General features: G+C 59.9%; 1 protein-coding gene across 7 annotated transcripts; it reads right to left on the reverse strand.

The window, feature by feature from the left end:
• Nucleotides 1-358: 358 nt before the first annotated feature.
• Fam118a (family with sequence similarity 118 member A) lies at nt 359-17628 on the reverse strand. Of its 7 annotated transcripts, none has more exons than XM_063243907.1 (11): nt 17489-17628; nt 17016-17302; nt 10025-10080; nt 9389-9579; nt 8269-8490; nt 6465-6593; nt 6242-6345; nt 5514-5799; nt 4188-4220; nt 3504-3581; nt 359-1271 (listed from the first exon to the last, which is right to left on the reverse strand). In XM_063243907.1, the coding sequence occupies exons 4-11, from the start codon at nt 9395-9397 to the stop codon at nt 1203-1205; spliced, it is 930 nt and encodes a 309-aa protein (XP_063099977.1). In that variant the 5' UTR covers nt 9398-9579; nt 10025-10080; nt 17016-17302; nt 17489-17628; the 3' UTR covers nt 359-1202. The 7 variants fall into 7 exon arrangements, with proteins under 7 accessions (XP_063099977.1, XP_063099974.1, XP_063099976.1 ...); XM_063243904.1 differs by having other exon boundaries at nt 9389-9641; XM_063243906.1 differs by lacking the exon at nt 17016-17302 and having other exon boundaries at nt 9389-9641; nt 17493-17623.
• Between the last annotated feature and the right edge of the window lie 803 nt (nt 17629-18431).

Consider the following 18431-nt stretch of genomic DNA (forward strand, 5'->3'; position numbering starts at 1 on the left):
GGCCCTGGCTCAGAAAGGATGGCAGCCCCAAGTTCAACCACTAGCGTGGCAGTAAGCCCCGAGCATAAGCAGGGCATAGGCCAGGCCAGCAGGTTAAGTGGGCAGCTTCCGCGGGGAAGCCCTGGCCCTCCGCGGACGTGGTCCAGCTGCCACCCGGACGCCCCCAGGGCGGGAGACCCGTGCCCACTCCTCCGGCTGCCCGGACAAGAACGCGGACGCGGGGTCTCGCCCACGAGGCGGGCACGCACGGCCACCGGGACGGCCAGCACCCCTGCATGTCCCTGCGCACCGTGTGACTGCATCGGGCTGAGTGTTCCCTGCGGGGCTCGCCGGGACCAAGGAGGCTGCACACACCACGTGGCCACGTAAAAACTTTATTTATGACCAGAGTGACACGTTTGTCTCTATGCTTCAAAAGGGGGAGAAAGGGCTCCGGCGCGCGTCTCCGGCTCACCCTCATCCGCCCACCCCTGTTCCCTGCCCCTCCCCGACTGCGGCTGTGGGGTCCCGGGGCTGGGCACCCACGCAAGGGCGCTGGGGCAGTGCGCAGGGCGGGCCGCAGGGAGGCCTCCCGCGCATGCGCAGCACCCAGCAAAGCCACAAGCTGGCTGGCCCTGCAGAAGTCCCCTTGGCTTGAGGAACGGGGACAAGGGAGGACAATAGGCAGGACCTTGCCCCAGGATGTGAGGACACACCAAGCTCGGCTGGACTCCAGGCTGAGAGCCTCGTCCACACCCCTGCGCCTCCTGGCTGGCCCTGGGCAGCGTTGGCAGAGCCGCCCTCCGGAGCCTCCTGGCAGCATCACTCCTAAAAACCATCTCTGCGCGCCGCTCCGATGCCCCTTTACTGTGACCAGTGTAACAGAGAGGGTGAAACGCGCCCTCTAGGCCAGCTGTTTCCACGTGAGAACAGCCCAGGGCCGGGGCCTTCTCCCTCCTCTCCGCCAACCCTGCTGCTTGGACCAGCTCCTCTCCTGCATCGGCAGAAACACCCGGATGCAGAGCAGCGCGCAGGGCAGCGGCGCCAGGCACATCCTCCCCGCCGCTGGTCCCTGAGGTAGCCTTCATCGGTCCGCACAGGGCTCCCGAAGAGTGTCCGTGTCACCGCGGCAGGTCAGCACGCAGAGCTCTACACCCAGCCTGGCCGGCTCTGGGGGCACATGACAGTGACAGTGACGGTGACGGCGGGGGACATGGCACTGGTTACAGAAGGCCGAGCCTCACGCTGCAGGTGTGACCGGGTAGAAAGAGCTCAGGACCCGCTGGCATCATCTGGAAAGGGAAACGGCAGGACAAAGCTCAGCTGCAGGCGCACTGGCCCCAGAGGCCTGCTGCCGCCTCAGACCAGTTCGGGCTGGGCTCCCTGTCAAGGACCCAGAAACACTGCCCGGCAGGCAAAAGCGGTGGCAGTCTCAACCTGAGAAGCTGATGCCGCAGGGAGAGCCGCTGGGCGGGCAGAGCGCTGCCCACTGCTCCATGCTCTGCAGCCTGAGTGTGGCCAGCACGACAGGCAGAGGAGGCCGTGGCTTTCCCTAGGCACAGCTGCCCGGAAGGGCACCTCTGGACACTGCTCTGCGGCGACATCTGCCAAGCGAGAGCCCCACCACCGGGAGCCATGCTGCCCAGGAGCAGGCCGCAGCCGCGTCCACGCAGAGTCCCCGCGGGGCCGGCCCTGCACAGCAGCGGGCACCAGGCGAGAGACGACGGAAAAGAGCGCCTGCCCAGGGCACCGGCTTCTCTCCACTCCGCTCGGACTACAGTGTCCTTACGGGGAACTCAATCCCAACAGCCGCTGAAAGGGTACCGGGAACTCGGTCAAAAGAGGACTGGCCCTCTAGAGATGCATGCCACTGCAGTCCCCGCAGATCTAGAGGGACACGCAGGGTCTGCACAATGTCCTCGGCCCTGCTACACCCTCGGCCTCCTGCCGCCCAGTCTGACCAGCAGCATCGCGGGCTGCACCCCGTTTCCTCGGATGACCTGGTTCATTTCCCTGGCGTCTGCGCCCACTCTGACCTGCCCTGACAGTCGGCCCCGACTGCCTGTACTCCCTGCACAGAAGGGCGACACGTGCAGGCCGAGCAGGCCGAGCAGCCCTCGGCAGAAGGCTTGTACCCACGAGTTTCAGCTCTGAAGTTCTCAGCTTGTGGAAAGTTGCAGGCCTTAAGGAGTTGAACCTGCCTAACCTGAAAAGCTGAAACCTAAAATATTCCAAATATCTCAAAACTTGTGAGCTCTGATCTGATGCTCACAAAGTGTCAGATTCTGAAGGACCTCAGACCAGGAATCTTCAACCAGAACACAGCCAGGGAGTGGCGCCTTGCAACATTTAAATAAGCTACCGACGGCCCTACCCGCCGCAAACTATGGGTTCTCAGTGGCTTGTTGTATGGGGCAGCCTGCTGAGGTTTTCCTGGGTGAACGGGTGCCACCGAGCGACCGTTAGCTCAGCTCCTCTGGCCAGTGTTTTCAGGAACCAAGTCAGGTGACCAGCTCAGCCTCTGGCTCTCCAGAGACCTGGAAAGACACCACAGTTCGCAATGACAGACTCCAGTGAGGCAAATGTTCAGTCCACAAACGAGCCGCTCACACTTAAGATCACCTTGCCTGTCAGCAAGACGGGCATTTAACCCAATCTCCCAGAAAGCTTACGAAAAAATGGAGAAAGATGAAAATTAAGAATCAGAGAAAACATACAAGACTGTGGAAATAACTCTGGAGACCCGAGTAGGAACTGCTGAGGAGAACGGTGAAGTCCAGGGCCCCCAGGAGAAGGTCACGGCTGGGCACGCAGCACTAAGGGAGAAGCACGTCTGCCCCTGGCCCTGGGCCTCGTCCTGCGGCTGGGCAGAAGGCTGCCAGGCGGAGCCCCCACAACACGCTTTGTAACCAAGGGCCTGCTTATTTTCCAGCGTTCACCACGGACCGACAGGTGGATAAGCGGCCTTCCTCTGTCCCATGGCCGTGCATGGGCTGAGGTCTGTGACTGGCCATGAAGGGCAACAGGCAGTCAGGACCACCTGGCTGCCCAGTGCTGAGCGCCTCGGACCAACACAGGACGCTGCAAGGAGGGGGCGCAGAGGAGGCCAGGTCACCTTTCCTGGCGTCCGGGGAGCGACTCTACCCAAGCAAACAATCCAAAGAAACTAAACACAGCTGAACTGAATCTTAGTGACAGAGGCCTCAATGATCCGGTTTTCTGTAGCAGCTAAGGTCACAAGTGGACAGTGGCTGAGACTTTTGGGCGTCCGCTGTGAGAATCCCCGACCAACCCGACCCTCCCTCGCCCTGCACACCTGACGATGCAGACACCAGGCCTCCTGGGCCGCTGTGCGGGTGCCAAATCCCACTCTAGGCTGCCCTGTGCATGGTCCTACACATGCTGTGGCTGCTCCTCTTGCCAGGGGACTGACCAGCTCGGCACAGCAAAGCTGTCACTGAGGACACTGACCGGGGAGAAAGGAGCCAGGTGCCCTTTCACAAGCCCACCATGCAGTACCGCACCTGGGTGTCTGAGCTTTCTGGGCGGTTCCATCCCGTTCTCCTCCATCTTCCTCTTCGCACAGTCCTGACATGCATTGCCTGCAGGACGACAGCTGATTACGGAGCTGCTCTACCGTGGGCTCCCCAGGGGCCCCCTTCCGAACCCCACCTCAACGAAGCACCAGCAAGTCCTCCCCGCTGTGCACTGCGGCTGGTAGCCACTGAGCTGCTGCTTTACAAAACCATCCTAGGCCACATGAAAGGAAACTACAGCCATGGCTTTCCTGGGAAAGCGGGGTGAAGAGGGCGAGCCAGGCGCAGCGGCTGCAGTTTCTGAGCTGGACCCCAGCACTGCTGCCCACTGTGCCCCAGGCCACCAGGTCTGCCGAGCCCCTGGGAGCAGCCCCGTTTCAGGGAGCGTAGCTTGCAGGCGTCTGTGGGCAGCATGGACCCTTGCAGCTGGGGTTTCTGGAGGGCTAGGTGATGCCACATGGTGCTGAGTGGCCAAGCCCAGTGGGGCTCATTCTGGGCCCCTGCACCCGAGCTCCCAGGACAGAACGTGTGAGTAAGGCGGGTCCTTCGGCACTCGCATCCTCTTCAGCGGCTGCTCATTTAATGTGACAAACACTGTCACCACTTTACATGCAGGGGCAGGAAGACAAGGGAACCTGGGCACAGAAGCGACAGAGACACAACTCTCCTTACCCAGCAGCGTGGTGCTGTCCACTCGCTCAGCGTCTGGGGAGAGAGGAGAGTGAGACCGGACCTGTGGACGCACGCCTGCCCTGCTCCGCCCCACTGCACGCAGCAAGTGCTGCCGAGGCCACCCGGGCCCCTCGCTGCCCTCCTGTCCACCTCGCAGTCTGACACGAGGACTCAGTGACTGTGTGAGACACCTGGAGCAGGGGCACACGGGTGCTGTGCCTGGACGTCACTGTCTTGGTCAGTGGGCACTCCCTGCCAGGAGAAGGCCTGCACTGGCGTGGCAAAGACTGAAACTGCCACTTCCCAGCAGCCTGTGGAATGCTCTGTTGCCAGGGCTGGAAAGGAGTCTCAGTGAGGGAACTGGGGACCCCGGTCACAGTGGGTAGGGATCCCGGGCCCACAGAAGAGCGCCCACAGGGCAAGCTCTGCCCCTCTGAGCTTATCCCTCTGTCTCTCAGTCACCTGCTTAGTGGCAGTGAATACCACTAGCAGAAGCCCAGCAAGGGCAAGAGCATGAAATTCCCAGCGGTGTGTGGCACAGTGGCTCAGGGAGCCAGGCTCACTTCTCACGCCAGCGGGGACTCAGCACTGCCCGAGACATGCAGCACAGACTGCCGCCAAGGAGCGACCATGCACACCCCCCTCCTGTCACAGAGGGCTTCTCGCTCTCCTCCTCCACCCGGCTTCCGCCACCAAGATGGGACGGGCGGGGCCCAACCTCCCAAGCCTGCTGGCATCTGTGTTTCAAGACCCTGAACTCAAGGCCATCAATGCCCGCCATCCTGACATCTGGGCCTGCACAGTCCTCACCTCTTCTGGTCACTCCTGGCAGACAAACAGCCCTCAGGGAAGGACAGGGTGTGTAACTGGGAACAAGGGACACAGCAGATCCACCCCCAGAGATTACCCTGCACTCCGCACCCTAACTCTGGAGACACAGCGACACAGTCAAAGTAATGAGAGATCTGTGCCAGAAGTCACGACTGACACAACCAGCCTGCGGGGCTCCTTCCATTGTAAGATAGCCCACAACAACAGACGTGTCCGCCTGTGTGTGCCAGGTGTGGTGTGCACATCTGTCCTCTCCACAGTTGAAAGGCTGAGACAGGAGGATCTCTGCAAGTTCGAGGCCCGTGTGTACTGCACAGCAAGGCTATCCCACAAGCGAAGCAAAGCAACACTAAGTTCTTGATTCCACTCCTGTCACACCGTGCGGCCAGCCTTCTGAACGCACGGGACACAGAAGCAGTAACCACCAAACGAGGAACGCAAGGCGACCGGGCAGTGTGGGTGAGCCTGGAGATCACCTTTGGGTGGACCTCGCACCTGGACTGCGCTGCCTGCAGATCTGGGTGGCGAGGTCCTGCAGGTACCCCGGGAAGAGGTCGAATCGGTCCCCGTAGGACACGACCTTGATGCCGTGCAGCAGCATGTCAGCCTGGTGCTTGTAGAAGTGGTCCTCGTTGTCCTTGAGCACCAGCATGTAGTGCTCCAGGTCCACCTTGTTGGGCACCGAGTAGAGGAAGAGCGCCTGGAATATCTGGTCGCGCAGGGTCTCCCCACAGCCCACGAACAGGAAGGACTTGGTGCGGTACAGGTTCTGCAGGACTTCCTGGGGCGCCGGGAGGGGTGAGGGTGGGGGTGAGGGTGAGGGAGCAGGCGCTGCCCTGCCCTGCTCCCACCAGCCTCAGGGGCCCCCAGGAGGGGGCTGGGAAGGAGGTGTGGCCCTCAGGCCCAACCAAGCACCTAACCGGGCTCCAGTGCTGGGTAACAAGCTGGGTAACATGCAGCCCCTAGCAGGTGGGCCTGGCACCCGTCAGCAGCTGCCCAGGATTAGGGACAGAGGGCAGTGGTGACGGTGACCCAGGGGCGGCACAGGGGAGCAGAGGGCGAGCTCCAGTGAGCAGCAGACAGAGGATTCAGTGTGCACACATCTCGGGGGGCTCCCTGCCCACCCCCACACCACCAGCAGCAGCGGAGGAGCTGCTCTGCAGCTGTGACATGATCCATCCTGGGAGGCGGCAAGGAAGCCCCAGGACAGGACGGTGCCACACCAGCTTTGGAAGTGGAAGAGCCACTGGCACCCTGAGGGAGGATTGCCGCATGCAGGTGGGCGGGAGGGCAGGCAGTGATCCAGGTGCATTCCACATGCAGGCACCTGGGCAGGGACACGGCAGTGCAGGCCACTCAGCCCTGTCCCCAACCCAAGGACCAGGAGACCTCGCAGACTCCCCAGCAGACGCAGAGGCAGCAGGGCGGCGTGAGGAGGGACCTTACCATGACCTCGGGGTCCTGCGTGACGTCTTTGTAGCCGGACGGGTCCAGCACCATCCCGCAGGGATCTGTGTACAAGCCGTGGATGTGGAGCACTCCATACTTGATGTGGCCACGCGCCCACTGCAGGACCTAGCGATGCGAGCCGAGCGGAAGACACGGCCTGGTGTTACTCCATGGATGTGGGAGCGGATGGCGGCCACAGCCTGACACAGCCCGCCCAGGGGAGAGACAGCGACCTCCGAGTCAAGGGCACCTTCCCAGCCCTTAAGGGCGCCGGGACTCCCAGCACAGCACTGCCAAGGACAGGATGGGGACGGCGGGAGGCCACTGAGCCACATGCAGCCTTCCCATCCGTCTCCTGCCCAAGTGCCGCTGTCACACCGAGGTGGGGCACACAGGACAGAAGAGCATTTGGCACTGCCAGCTGCGCCCATTCCAACTCATGACATGTGTGGCCGTGGCACTCATCATGGGGCTCTGAAGCCTGCTGGGGGACAGGGACAGGCAGAGGAGCACAGGGCATCTCTGTCCATGGCTGGTGGTGGCGACACACACAGGGACACTGGCCGCAGTCCCCGTCCGGCTCCTGCCAGGCCCAGTCCCATGCATGTCACCTCGCCAGCCACTGGGACCAAGGCCACTCTGCACTAAGTGACAGCACCCGTGGTAAAAACAGCAAGAAAATAAGTAAATGCACAAAGGACACAAACAAAATCACCCATGGGGTGAGATGTGCTCAAGGCAGTAATAAAAAGCAGGGTTTCAAGTTTCTGCCTACCCAGTGGGTGGCGGGCATTCGGCCTTTTTCCTTCTGAGACAGAGTCTCACTATGGAGCCCATGCTGGCCTTGAATTTGTGGCACTCCTCCTGCCTCAGCCTTCGAGTGCTGGGTAACAAGCGTGTGCCACCACACCTAGCAGAATACTTTGCTGTTTTAATGCCACCGCGCGCGGGCCAGGAGATGGGAAGTGGGCGCTCCCGTCCGCAGCTGTGGGTGCAGCCGCTGATCCTGGGGAGCGGCAGCGGTCTCTCACATAGCATCCCCTCAGGCCGGAGCACTGCTAGGAGTTTACCCCCAAAGACGGCAGCACAGAGGTGGAGGCTTCCACGGCATGTAAGGTCAGTGAACACACAAGCACGGAGGGAGGGGAGCGACTGGCTTTTAGTCGTAGAATCCTACTGCCATTGAAGTCGCACCTTTGAGAACAGCTTAGTGACAGGAACATGCTCAGTATAATATTAAGGGGAAAATTAAAATTTAAAATCTTTGCATAAACTGCAATCTGAATTTGGTCTCTCCTGCTTTGTTTCTTGAAACGGGGTCTTGCTCTGTAGTTCGGGCTGCCCTTAGGCTCACTGCGTAGCCCAGGCGGGCCTGGAACTTGTGGCGCTTCTCCTGCCTCAGCCTCCTGAGTGCTGGATTACAGAACCGTTGGAGAATGCTGGGGGCGTGGAAAGACATCCGAGCAGCCACGGGCGCACACCTGTCGTCAGCCAGCACTCCGGAGGCCGAGGCAGGAGCGCCGCACGGCTGGGCGCAGCGGGGGCAAGCCAGGGACCCAGTGAGTCTCTAAGTGAACAACGAAGGGCTGGGGTACAGTCCGGTGCGAAGGCTCTGGGTTCAGTCCTCAGGGCCACCAAAAAAAGACGTAAATAAACAGAGCCACCGCACCAGGGCTGGGCTCTCTGGCTCCTCCTCGATACCTATCTGTCACCCACGTCGCCCGTCGGGATGGGGGCAGGAGGCTTCCCTGGGGCCCTCAGGGACCTTCCTCACCACAAGTTACGCTGGGGGCCCGCCCACCTTGGTCTTGTCCTTCAGGTCCAGCGACTCCATAGGCCGGTTCTGCTGCTGCCCGAAGAGCTCCAGCAGGTTGTCGTAGTTGGTGGTGAGCACCATGGTGCCCCGGTCCATGAGGCCGAGGATGGACTGCAGCACCAGCGGGCTCTGGATGTGCTGCTCCAGGCTGTCGAACACCTCCATCAGGCAGTCCTGGAAGAAGTTGGGCTTCGTGTCGCCGGTGCGCTGTGGGAGAGGGGCAGAGTCACGACACGCATGCGGGTGCCAAGGGCCAGCAGCACTGCGGAGTTTGTGACAGTAGGGCCCCGAGGTGCGCTGCCCACACCCTCGGGAGGCCGGGAGGACAGATGGCCCCGGGCTCGGTCTCCCCAGCCACTCTGTCTTCGCTCAGGAGACTCCAAGGCCAAGAGCATGGTCCACTCTGCTCTTGTACCTACTTCCCGTCCCACCTCTGTCCCCACTGTCCCCGGCCCTCAGCAGGACCAGGGCCAGGTCTTCCCAGAGCCTCTGACCCAGGCCACACGCCGCAGCCCACACACACTGTGCACCCCTCAGCCTCGCCTCTCTGGGGTGGCACCTACTCACCCTGATCGCTCGGGCCTCTGCAACTGCCCAAGGAGTCCCCAGCCCTCCAGCCTGTCCCCAAGCCTGTGAACCACCCACGTCCTAAGTGCTCCCGACACAGGTTGGCAAATGTGAGAACATCTCCAAGGGCAGGGATGGCGAACTGCTTAGGGCTGCCCACTTGTGCCACAGGGTCCCCACCGCTGCCCTGAGCAGGCCACCTGCCTGCTGGGTGCTCCCCTCTTCCTGTGGTGGGTCCATACTCTGTCCTTTGAGGGCCAGCGAGGACACATGTCATGGCTGGGGGCAGGCACGTGCTGCAGCTACCACCTGAAGGGACCAGGCTGGCCTGCTGACACATGCCACGCTCACCCCAGCACATGTGGGGCAGCACCCTGAGCCCTGCACAGGGGCGCTGTCCACTGTGCCCTGCTCAGGGCCTCCTGATTTCATGGCGGGAAGACAACATTCTGGGGCTCATCAGCCCAACTCCACGCACCCTCCCAGCCTCGTACGGACCCCAGCTGCCCCATGCGCACTCAAGTCCTCCGAAACTCACAGGTGACATCTTGCGGATCAGATCGTGGGCCACCACCAGCAGGTCCCGGTCCTTTACCACCTTCCTCCGGAACTCAGCAACGTCCCCAGGGTGCAGCACCTCCAGCTGCTCCGCAGCCTCGATGACCGCCTCAATGCAGCTGCGCCACGAGCACAGGGCCGGGATGCCCGGGGCCACCGCCGCACTCACACCTGTCCCGATGACCAGCAGCAGCTCCTGGGGCTGCTTCCGGACAAGGCTTTTTAAAAACTTTCTGCTCCAGCATAGGGAGGAGAGAACAGGAATCAGCACAGATGCTCTGCAAACCCGGGCCAGGAAACGGCTGCGACGTTCTCCCCCGCAGCACAGAGTCCACATGCAGCACAGAGTCCGCATCTCCCGCTCCAGGCAGGCACTCCGTGGGTGGCTGGGCCTCCCTCGCCCCCTCTCAGCTCCCACAGCGCAGGGTCCCTGCTGGCTGCCTCCTGGGACCCCCTCACTCTGACCTGGCCACTGCAGGCTGCTTGCCTCCAGCTCCCCTCGAGCCTCCATGTACCAGGCCAGGCCAGGGGCTCAGCCAGCCCCAATTCTGACTTCACTTGTCTTTGTGACCCCCAACAGATCAAAACACCCACCGGGAGGTAGATGTGAGATTACCTTGATTTCTGTTCACTTTTATTTACGGATTTTTCTTCTGAATCCATCTGTGAATCCTAAAGAGAAAACAGGAGTCAGAAACAACTAGGTGTTGTTTTCAGATAAATGCTTGGGGTGTGTATGTGTACATAATAATGGAGATGAACCCGGGATTTCAAACTAAGCTACATCCCCAGCCATCCTCCTGCCTCAGCTTCCCACCCCTGGGATTACAGCTCTATGTCACCGTGCCTGGACCCAAAGGTTTTATTAGTGTCCTGTAAGAAAATTAAGTCTAGAATTAAAGGCCTCAGTTCTCCATTAAATTAGAATACTTGAAAAATATATCCAAAAAGCATACACCCCAACTCAGGAGGCTGAGACAGGGGACTCCAGTTCACCTCCAGCCTGAAGACAACCCCAGGACGGCTCCTAAACCACACTGCTAATCCCGCACTGCTCCTCGGCTCGGTCAGGGGCTCGGTGGACAGGAAGGACGGACAAGTGCAGAGATTCCGGCGGGCTCCCAGGCATTGGACGCTGCCATGGGCACCCGTGGACCCATCCCAAGCCCTGCTCCCAGGAGGGGCACACAGCCAGGGTCCTGGGGAAGCGGCAGGGCTCTGCAGCGCTGGGCTTCCCGGAGCCAGGCCTCGCCCCCCACTGAACCCCACCCTAAGAAGCAAGGAAGTCAGGAACTCGGGCCCAGCAGCTCGGCAGCTCCTTTGCTTTCTAAATCCGACCGGGAAGTGTGCAGGAGGCCGAGACAGATGACGGTTACCACAGACAGAGCTCTTTAAACTTTTTACTCTCATCGCTACTGTCTGCAGTACCGAATGACTGCATTCGTCACGGAGCTGGTACATGTCGCCTGCAGTTCTGTCGGAGCACAGTGCCACAGGCCTGTAACCCGAGCACACCGGGAGGCTGAGGAAGAGGATTATGAATTCAAGTCCAGTCTGAGCAACTTAGTAAGCCCCTGTCTCAAAATAAAGGCGGCAGTGGGGGGGCCAATGTGAAGGCCCCGGGTTTAATCCCCAGAACCAAAAGCATGTAATCTCGGTCCAACTCAGGCCTGCTGGCACACGCCTGTAACTCCAGCCCCAGGAGGCCAGGGAGCAAGTGCACGAATGCCAGCCCAGGCGGACTCTATAGCAAGGCCCGGCTCCAGTTCCCTTCGGAGTCTTCAACTGCTTTGTTTTTCCAAATATATATGGATTGCAGTTACAAATCTGAAGCGTAAATACTGAACTTACACACTTACAAAAGGGCACAAGCGAATTACACCTGAGCAGGCTGTGCTCCACACGCCAGGAAGCGCCCTGTGAGCTCCCCCAGGGACCGTACTGCCTATGGACCTCCCAGCTGCCCCAGAGGCCACCGGTGAGCGGAGGGCAGGGCAGGTCCTGCTGGCCTCAGTGCCGCCCCCAGGCCTGACCGGCGGTTCTCCGAGGGGCTTCCAACAGTCACAAGGCTTCCAACCCAACTCCCAACCCCACGGAGGCGACAGGCGACGGTGCAGGTACAGGTGCAGAGCTGAGGCTGTCGTCATGGACCTCTGGGGTCAAAGCAGCCAGCAGAGGAGGGACCCCGACAGCAGCACTCGGCCCGGCGACCAGCAGGGTGAGCCTTGGAGCTGCCCATATTAGGCCTTTACAGTGCGCAGGCTGTGTGTAAAGACATTACCTCATTTCCTGCTGTGCAGCAGCATGCAGACCAGAGCCAGACCTCACAGGGCCTGGCGATGACCCAAAGCCTCCCCGGTGTTCCACCGCAGGCCACGGCTGGGCGATCTGCACAGCCAGGCCCACCCGGCCTCTGCCACCAGCGCCCGTCCACACCACGCCTCCAAGCCAATGGGAATCCAGACTACAGGAACAAACCCCTGGGCGCCTTTCACACACTGCATCTCTGGTTTCCCTGGTGACTGTGCCGTCACCAGTCTATGGCCCAAAGCCAAGCCATCGCAGCAACCCACTGAATCACAAGGAACTGCCAGTGTTTTCTAAAAAAATCAGCCCCAATACAGCCTTATGTGGGGTTCCTGTCCCTTTTATCCAAAGCCTCTAACAAAAGGGTAAGTGGCGTACCTCCGGCTTAGAACACTGTGTAAACCAGCTGCGTACCGGCTGGACACTGCCTTATTCTGCCCCTACCCTCGGCACCCAGCACTAAATAAACACTCATGGAACAGGGGCTAGTTCCAACGTGATAAACTGCAACGGGGGCACACTTGCATTCAGCTAGCGAAGCAAACCCCCATCACTCGCCTGCTGTGGCAGCTGCTAATGGCCCCGTCCACCTCACCAGGCCTCCTGCACCTCACCCTCAGACACTGCCACAGTCCTTCGCCACAGGACTGCTCTGCCACCAGGACCCAGGCTGACAGCCAGCCCGACCTGCGTGGGGGCCTAATGCAGGCCGGCATGGAGACCCTGGTGCTGAGCAACAGCGAGCTGCCACTGCTGCTCCACACAGGGGACCACAGTGGGACCCCGTGCCAGAGGGCCTGAAAGATTCAGGGGCTGCCACCAATGCTGAGTGTCCAGAGTGGGATACAATGCTGAGAACAGCGCCTGCCTGGCAAGCGCGAGGCCCTGAGTTCTATTCCTGCTATGAAAGGAAAAAAAGATTTAACTTTTTCTTAAAAAGTGACATTAAAAAATCCTAGTATTCACCTTTGATTCTGAGCTACGATTTCACTTAATGAGCACTGTGAATGATAAAATCTCAAGGGAAGGACCCTTAAAACAATGTTTTGCAAATGTCAGTCTCTTCCTATAAATTAATTAGAAGCTAGGAATGATGACACATACCTGCCATTCCAGCTGAAGAGGCTAAGGCAGGTGTCAGTGTGGTGGCACAACCTGTAATCCTGGCACTCAGGAGGCTGAGGCAGGAGGATCGCTGTGAGTTCAAGACCAGCTTGGGCTACAGAGTGAGCCCAAGACCAGCCTGAACTACATAGTGAGACCCTGTCTCAAAAAGACAAAAAAACACCAAGGAGGCCAAGGCAGGAGGATTGCAAGTCTGAGGCCAGGCTGGGCACTTCAGCAAGGCCCTGTCTCAAAAAAACACAGGTCTGAAATTCCAGCATTCAGGGAGGTGAAGCAGGAGGAGCCCAAGTTCAAACCCAGCCTGGCAACTTAGTGAGACCCTTTCTCAAAACCAAAAATGCAGTGGGGACACAGGTCAGTGAGAAGACCCAGTACTGAAAGATAATCAATGAGAAGCAGATGGGGGCGCACGGGATTCACACAGCATAAGCAGCAGGAAGAAGCCCTGCAGGCTGCCCAGCTCCTGTCACCGTGCAGAGGGCAGCGGACAGATGCTCCCAGGTGGGGGGAGGGGGGGGCATGGCCACCACACGCCCCGCAGCCATGGAATGTGCAGACTCCCAGGCAAGGGCTCAGAGGCTCCTAGGCAATGACCATAAGTATCACTACTGCCACCACGGCTGTTGTTAGTGAAGTCACCACACGGAATGGCACAGATCCGTGCCACACAGGACACAGCAGGTTCAGACACCCCAAACCTAATCCCCCTCACCCAGGTGGACCCTGTGGCCGGCCATGCCCTTCCAGGAGGCCACACCTGACAGAAACCAAACACGTGAGCTTCCAGAGCCACAGTCGCCAGGCTCAGGCACCACAGCCACACTGGGACCTGGCAGAGCAAACAGATCTGAGGCAGGGGAGGATGCCACACCCACGCCAGGTCACCTCTCCCAAGCTCAGTTTCCCTCCAGCTGAGAGCCACTACTCGCCCAGGTGGCCAGCCACAGAGAGCGCGATGAGAGCAGCAGCTGGAGACCTCACCCTGTGTGCAGAGCCACAGCGACAAGGCTGTGACCGAGCCAGTGGTGCTGGTAACACCTAACCAGCCGTCTCGGATGACAAGGGGCTTCAGGATGAACCGCCTTCTCCCATTTGCAGAAAACACGGACCCTTAATGTGAACACATCTGACTCGACCAATCGTTATTCAGCTGAATTAAGTACAAAGAGAAAACCTGCCCATTTTGTAAAGATCAAACGTGCCCCCCAACGGACCTGCGTGGCATAGGGGTGTAAACTGGGGAACCAGCTAAGCAGCAAGAAAGCTAAAGGTCACAAAAAGCCAAAAAACCTTAAGGGGCGGGGATGCCACTCGGGGTAAAGCCCTGGGTGGCATCACCAGCACCTCAGGGGGAAAAAAAGGAAAGCCAGTGTTAACCACTGCGGCTGTGCAGCCTCAACAGCTCCCGGGCACCGCACTGCGCCGTCCACCTTCCCCCAGCCCCGCCCCGCCCCGTCCAGGACGACTCCTAGCCCCTTCAAAGGCCAACAGCCCCGACTGGCAAACACGTCTGCCTGGGCGGCCCGAGACCTGTGGTCACTGAAGCATGGACAGTTTACAGTCTGCCCCTCAGATGCGACACATCATGCAGCTGAAGAAGCCTCCCTGATTACTGATAGCTCAGTAACAGGAAAGCACAGAGGCCAGCGTGCACTGGACTGCTGGCATGTATCCAGCCCGAGGACCCAGAAGACATGTTCTAGGCTTGAATCCCAGGATTTGGAAAGCTGAGGCGGAAGGATCACCACATTTCAAGGCCACCCTGGGGTACACAGGGAGACCCTGTCTCAGAGAGAGAGCCTAGAAAATAACCTGAAGAAACTCAACTTTTGAGCTGGAAAGATCTTAAAGCTTCGTGACACCAAATACTCCCCCTTTTTTCCAGAAGTGAAAACTGAGACTCTTGAGGGGTGATGACCTGGTCAGTGTCCCCCAAGGGGAACTGAGGGCTATAAACTCACTCCTGGCTCGTGTCCCAGACTCCTGCTGCTCTCCTGGCACTGACTGGGTCCACTGTGACGCCAAAGCTCTGTGTCAGCCGCCACCTCCCTACCATACCTGCGCACGCAGCAGGCCCACAGCCTGGCTGCCCTGGGGTTTCTCCCCAGTCTCACCCCGTTCCCTCTCAGAAACGCTGCCAGCAACCACTGGCTGCCCCTCAGGAGGCCTGGGAGAGGCCAGCAACTCACAAGCATTTTCTGCCTGGTCTCTGCTGGCCGCCATGCGACTGACACGTTACCTTCAGCAGGGAGCAGGTGAGCAGGCTGAACCAGGAAATGGTGCGTCAGGACCTTCTTCCTGCCGGCTCCTGGGGGAGGGAGCAGGAAGCAGCACTGTCCCGGGTCACACCCAGGTCACACCCAGGCCACTCATCCTGAGCCTCTGGTCCCATTCCATGTGAAAAGGAACAGCAGCAGCACCTCCCAGGGTGGAAGCCTTACGCCAGAACATTTCAAAGGACAAATCCTGAGACAGGCAAGGTGGTGCCTGTAATTCCAGCACAGGCTCGGAAGGCGGAGGCAGGAGGGTTCCTACAAGCTCCAGGCCAACCTGGGCTGCAAAGCGAGACCGGTCTCAAACAAACAAACCAAAACAAAGCTCGGAGCAGCTTGCCTCCCACGACACCCCAGGAATGATGGGGCGGCCTTCCCAGGACTCATTCATTCATTAAAACAAAACTCCAGTCCAGTCATGCCGGTCACCTGTGGCTGCTGCCCGCATCACAGGAAGCTCCACCACACAGGGCTCACCAGGCTCCTCTCGCTCCCCAAGGAAAACCCTCTGCTCATAGGATACCCCGAGCCTTGAGACTTCCTTGGGACGGACAGCCCGGCAACACCTGGCGGAGCGCCACCTAGCAGCTCTCTATGCTGCCCCACATGCACTTCCTTGGTGGCCTGCAGACGCACTGCAAGCCGTGGTCACCTCTCATAGTCTTGCTTCCTCCAAGACCAGGGTGACCATTCAGAAGCCAGTGCCCAGGTCCTGGTGTGGCTCTCGGACCGTTTACCACCACACCATCCCCAACCCTGCAGTCTGCACAAGCACGTCTCATCCACTAGGGCTACAGGACACGGCCCTCCCACTCCCCACCAAGCACAGGCCATCTTCCTCCTGGAGCATCACGTGCTTTCCCCACTGTCCCTTCCTCACACTGGTGGCCCTACCCTCTCAGGAATGGTGGCAACACAACATCGACCCACCCTGCAGGAGGAGGCTCTGCTCTGGGCTTTCACCAACCTGCCCTCCTTAAGCCCCACCCCAGCTGCGCTCAACCCACACATGACCTGCATGCACAGCCCACATCCTAGTCACTGGAGACAGCGCAGAGACCAGGGCTTGTGCCCGCTCCTCACTTGACTTCGGTCTTCCACGACAGTCAGGTAACTTTGCCTTCTCTCCACGCCCACCCTGGGGCCATCCACTGTGCCACAGTCAAGAACTGCTCCAGGCAAGCCCGTCAATGACAAGAGGAAAGGATGACCTTGGTCCTTAAGACCTGCAGGCCTGCAGGGCATCCTGGATGAGGATCAGAGGTGCACCATTGGGCGACCAGCCTATCCCTTGTGATCACCCATCTCCCAGGGGCGTTGTCTCTCCATCAGCATAAGCCCTGGAATAAAGTCCTCAACCACCACACTCTGCCTCAGTCCTGTGGGTGGCAGACCCTCCCCCAACTGGGGGGGGGGCACGGACTAGTTCTAAGAAAGCAAAGTCAAAGCCCACAGAGGATGAGCTCAAGGGGCCCATCTGCCCAACTACGGGCCTCCCGCCACTCTTGTGATCGCCTCAGCAGCATTAAAAGTTAAACGCTAGGGGCTGGAGGTTTAGCTCAGCGGCATAAGCGCCTGCCTTGCAAGCAGGCAGTCCTGAGTTTGATCCCCGGTACCGATAAAAAGGAAAAAGACAAAAAAAAAAAAGTTAAACCTGCCCGCTCTGGCCTCTGCGACAATAAACACGGCACTTGGGGATCCCCAAGCACACCCCCTGTTCGGTTACAAAGTGGTCCTTAATAAACACTAGCAAGGCTGAGGCAGGAGGATGGAGTTCAAGGCCAGCCTGGGCTATACCGTGAGACCCTGTCTCCAAAAGTTAATTAACTAATTAATTAATTAATGTGAATGCTCCTCGGTGACTGGTTATCTGTTTCTACTTCGTCCATTGTTGTTACAAACCTCGGGAATGAATACGTTCCTGGATGCTCCCCAGACCTCAAAGGAAGGGACAGAAGCTTCCGGACAGGTGACAGAGACCACTGGTGGAGAGAACTTGACGGTGCTGGGGTGGGGACCGGGGGCCTAAAGGGCAGGTTGCAGCGAAGCCCCACCCAGGAGCGGTGGCGGCGCCGCAGGACAGGGTGTTCCGAGGAGGCCGAGGGGTGGGGAGTTAATGCAACAGAGGGTGCGGGCTCTGTCCTGGATCCGCCGCGGTCCTCCGAGTCCTTGAGAGTCCAGCGGGGGACCTGGGGGGGGGGGTCCAGAGTCCGGAATGCTGTCGGGGTCAGAGGGGCCCGGTGGGGGCTGGGGTCTCCGAAAATGCTGGGAGAGCTGGAGACTGCGGAGCTTCGGGGTCCGGGGCGGGCCCTGGGGTCTGGGGTCCCGGGCACGGCGGCGGGCGGGGGCCCCGGTCTGCCCGACCCGCCCCTCACCTGCCTCCCGCTCGCGGGCAGACGACGACGTCTCCCTCTCTTGCCGCCGCGCACCCTCACGCCAGGCCGGACCGCGGGACCGAGCTGCGTGCGCACCGCGCAGGACCGAGGACGCCGCACGCCGCGCCGCCACTCCCCGCCAGCCGGCAGCGCCGCCGCAAAGCCTTCCGCCGCGCGCGCGCCCTTGCTGTGCAAAGGTTCCGCCCCGAAACCAACGGTCGCGCGGCCCGAGGCTCCGCCCCGCGGGGGGTGGAGCCATGACATACGTCACGCCCCTTCCGCCATTTCCCCGCCTCCCGCAGGAGTCTTGGCGCGAGCGCAGGCGCAGTCCAGTACGCGGGGAAGCGCGGGCTCCAATGTGAGTGGCACTGCACGCTAGTCCCCAATCGTGGACCTCTTTGCTTTGCCTAAGAGCCAGTCGGATCAGAAGCCACTTCTTCAGGCTACTCTAGCCCGTTCCCCACCCTGCCTAAGCCACAGTTTAACTATTACTTCCTCTCTCCTTAGCACCTTTTTAAGTGTAGGTTTGATTTTAAAGTTGGCTGTAAGGGGCTGGGCGTGGTAGCCAGCACTTAGGAGGCCCGGGCCGGAGGATCGCTGCAAATTCTACCTCAGCCTCAGCCTGAACTCTGTATCAGACCCTGTCTCAAAAAGCAAACAACCCCACAACACTAAAATCAGGACTCGGGGCAGGATCCCTGGCTGAGTCCTCGGGCTGTCCTCACAATAGCTCTACAAGGAAGTTTCCAGTTTAACGGAAGGGGAAACTGAGGCCCCTGAGGTGCCCCGCCCATCCCAGTGCCTCATTTACCCACCTCCTCGCCAGGTTCCCCAGCCAGGGGATGTAGATGTACAGTTTCCATGGTGATGCGATTTGGGGGCTCCCAGGTAGTTTCATAGAGAGCTTCCCCGCCGTAGACTAGGCCTTTGGTTCAATGCTCAG

Source organism: Cavia porcellus, unplaced genomic scaffold, assembly GCF_034190915.1.
Source record: "Cavia porcellus strain 051 isolate PalLab524CR breed Dunkin Hartley unplaced genomic scaffold, mCavPor4.1 scaffold_40, whole genome shotgun sequence".
Classification (NCBI taxonomy): Eukaryota; Metazoa; Chordata; class Mammalia; order Rodentia; family Caviidae; genus Cavia; species Cavia porcellus.